The 3,037-nt window shown below is 59.4% G+C and overlaps 2 protein-coding genes across 2 annotated transcripts in view; both read right to left on the bottom strand.

Moving 5' to 3' along the window:
• Positions 1 to 168: 168 nt before the first annotated feature.
• Positions 169 to 1,818, bottom strand: LOC106900551 (erythroblast NAD(P)(+)--arginine ADP-ribosyltransferase-like; the record flags this gene model as incomplete). Its single annotated transcript, XM_014962641.1, has 4 exons — positions 1,687 to 1,818; positions 607 to 1,394; positions 335 to 373; positions 169 to 238 (listed from the first exon to the last, which is right to left on the bottom strand). Coding segments are annotated over exons 2-4 (893 nt in total), but the record flags the coding sequence as incomplete, so codon positions are not given.
• A 695-nt stretch (positions 1,819 to 2,513) lies between these two features.
• Positions 2,514 to 3,037, bottom strand: part of LOC106900550 (erythroblast NAD(P)(+)--arginine ADP-ribosyltransferase-like) — a 7,043-nt gene continuing 6,519 nt past the window's right edge. The window contains exon 4 of the mRNA XM_014962640.1: positions 2,514 to 2,564. Coding sequence (XP_014818126.1) covers positions 2,514 to 2,564 — 51 coding nt within the window. The remainder of the gene's footprint in view (positions 2,565 to 3,037) is intronic.

The following is a 3,037-nucleotide window of genomic DNA, read 5'->3' as shown; positions in this document are numbered from 1 at the left end:
GGCTGCCAGGGCTGTGTCTTCCAGGAGAAGCCCCCAGAAGAAAGGGGAGGTCCCCGAGGATGGTCCTGCCTGAGGGGGTCAGAGATTGGGGAGGGGGGGTGAGTGTCAGCCAGGGGGGACTTAGCGAGGGGTCACCCCCCCCATTGGCAGTGGGGTCTCCAGCCTCACCTGCGCTGAAGTCCCAGGCTGCCAGGAGGAGCCCCCAGAGGAGCAGGGAGGTCCCCGATGATGGTCCTGCCTGGGGGGGGTCAGAGATTGGGTTGGGTGAGTGTCAGCCAGGGAGGGTCCCAGCCAGGGGTGACCCCCCCATTGGCAGTTGGGGCTCTGTTCTCACCTGCGCTGAAGTCGCACGGCTGGTCCTGGCGTCGCTTCCCTGCCAAAGAGACCAACAACGTCTGGAGGGGCCCTGCAGGCTCCTCGCCACGGCCACGCTGGGCCACAACGTGCTGTGCTGTGCCACAACGTGCTGTGCTGTGCCATTATCCTCCATCATGCCATATCATGCACCCAGTGGCATGGGCGGACCAACCCAGGGGATGGAGGCACCATCACGAGGGATGGAGGCACCATCACGAGGAACGGAGGGACCGTCACGGGGGATGTCACCTTTCAGCCATTCACAGTTGTACTTGCTGAATGTGCCCGTGGACTCAAGCTGGATGTGGGTTTTCTTCCAACGTTTGGTGATTCTGGTGACCACGAATCTCTCATAGGGCGGGATCAGGACCTCCTCCTCATTGGGGTACATGGAAAAGTGCCTGATGGGGACACCATAGCAGGTGGACACCGAGAAGAAGGTGTCCTTGGAGAATTTCTTGGCAACCGACTTCAAGAAGGAGGTGGAGGTGAATTGGCCAAAGCGGACGAGATCTCGGCGCCGGGCCCTGAAGCGGATGCCCTGGACCCCCCGGTAGACCTGGTAGCACTGGGGGGGCTGGTCTTTCCGCAGGATTCTCAGGGCCTGGGTCAGGAGGAAATGCAGCGTCTTGAAGTGAAATTTGTTCAGGTATTCCTCGCGGGAGCTCCCGTCCTCACGCACGGCTGTGTTGAACTCCTTGTACATGCCTCCAGGCATGGTGTACGCCAGGAGGGCCACCGCATGCTCCGTCCGCAGCGCCGGTGGCTGGGGGACACGAGCCCCCCGGTTCCGCCATTCGGCAGCAGCCTGGGCCCAGTACGTGGCGTAGACGGTGTTGTTGGTGAACTCGGTGTGGTTGAGCTCCCCCAGCTTCTCCTCCATCTTGTGGTCGCAGCCCTGGTACTGGTCATCAAAGGAGGTGGGGGCCATGTCCAGTACCTTCTTCTCAACCCTCTTCAGGTTCAGGGGGTTGCCAGTGGCCAGGGTCCCAGCAAACAGCACCAATCCCAGCACCAGGTGCTCCATGGACATGGACCTGTTGGAAAGGGTCCATTGGAGGGCCATGGAGATGCTCCAATGGCTGGAGCCCCTCTCTTCTGAGGATAGAGGCTGGAGCCCCTCTGCTCTGAGGACAGGGAAAGTTGTGACATGGAAGTATTGACAGTGGTGGCAGATGGGGCATCCATCCCTCCCCACTACCCAGGAGCTACTTGGAGGACTCCCAGTCGGGGTGTGTGGGGGGCAGCACCCTGGTCCCCGCACGGCTGCAGCCCCCTCATGTTCCCCCACGGTTTCTGGGGCTCCTTGGACAAACCCTGGTTACCCACCTGCCGGGAGGAAGGAGCCCAAATCCCTGGAACCTGCTGTGAATTCCCGAGGAGCTTCCCTGCAGCCGCTGCCCCGTCTGGGTCTCACCCTGCCCCGGGGGGAGACGGGCACCCTCGGGGAAGGGGTTATATCTCAGCGGTGGTCGGTGTGATGCTCACAGCTCTTGTGGTCCGTCCTACTGTGCTGACAGCCCCTTCCTCTCTTCCTGGAAGGGACCAGATCTTCTCAGAAAGAGCTGCGGTTGTTCTAAGGGGATGGTTCACTGTGAGAGACTTTGTTTAACCTCCAGTTTAACTTTCATTTTTGGCAATTTTTTGTCCCCCCCCACAACAGAGCTGGTAGGAGGGGACCACCCCCTGCCTCCTGTCCTCTGCACCTGGCGATGGAGAGGGACCATCCAAGTAGATGGAGAGACCATCCCAGGGGTGGAGGAACGGTCCTGAGGATGGAGGAATTGTGCCAGAGGATGGAGGGACCATACTGGGGTATGGAGGGATCATCCTGGGTATGGAGGGACAGTCCCAGAGGATGGAGGGACCATCTCTGGAGATGAAGAGACTGTCCAAGGGGATGGAGAGACCATCCCAGGGGATGGAGAGACCATCAAGGTGGATTGAGGGTCTATCCAGGGGATGGAGGGACCGTCATGGGAGAAGTCACCTTTCAGCCATTCACAGTTGTAGGTGCTGAATGTGTCCCAGGAGTGGAGGTGGATGCAGGCTCTGTCCCCGTGTTTGGTGATGTTGGTGACCTTGAATCTCTCGATGGGTGGGATGAGGACCTCATCCTCGTTGGGGTAGAAGGAGAAGTCTCTGATGGGGATGCTTTAGCAGGTGTACACCGAGAAGAAGGTGTCCTCGCCGAAGTCCAGGGCGCTCTAGTTCTGGAGGGAGGTGGAGGTGAATTGGCTGAAGCGGATGAGATATTGGTGTTGAGCGGTGAAGTGGATGTCATGGATGCCCCATTAGACCTGGTGGCCGTGGCTGGACTAGGCTTTCTGCAGGGTGCTCATGTCCTGGGTCAGGAGGAAATGCAGCAGCACCAATCCCAGCACCCAACGCTCCATGGACATGGACCTGTTGGAAAGGGTCCATCAGAGACCACGGAGATGCTGGGAGGGCTGGAGCCCCTCTGCTGGGAGGGGGGGCTGAGAGTGTTGTGGGGGTTCAGCCTGGAGAAGAGAAGATTCAAGGACTGGAGCATCTCCCTTATGAGGAGAGGCTGAAAGAGCTGGGACTCTTTAGTCTGGAGAAGAGAAGGCTGAGGGGAGACCTTATCAATGCTGACAAGTATCTCAAGGGAGGGTTGGAGGAGGAGGGAGCCAGACTCTTTTCAGTGGTTCCCAGTGAG

This window comes from Calidris pugnax, unplaced genomic scaffold, assembly GCF_001431845.1.
Source record: "Calidris pugnax isolate Ruff unplaced genomic scaffold, ASM143184v1 scaffold2196, whole genome shotgun sequence".
Taxonomy (NCBI): domain Eukaryota; kingdom Metazoa; phylum Chordata; class Aves; order Charadriiformes; family Scolopacidae; genus Calidris; species Calidris pugnax.
The sequence above is the reverse complement of the archived record's forward strand: the minus strand, read 5'-3'. Positions and strand labels throughout refer to the sequence as shown.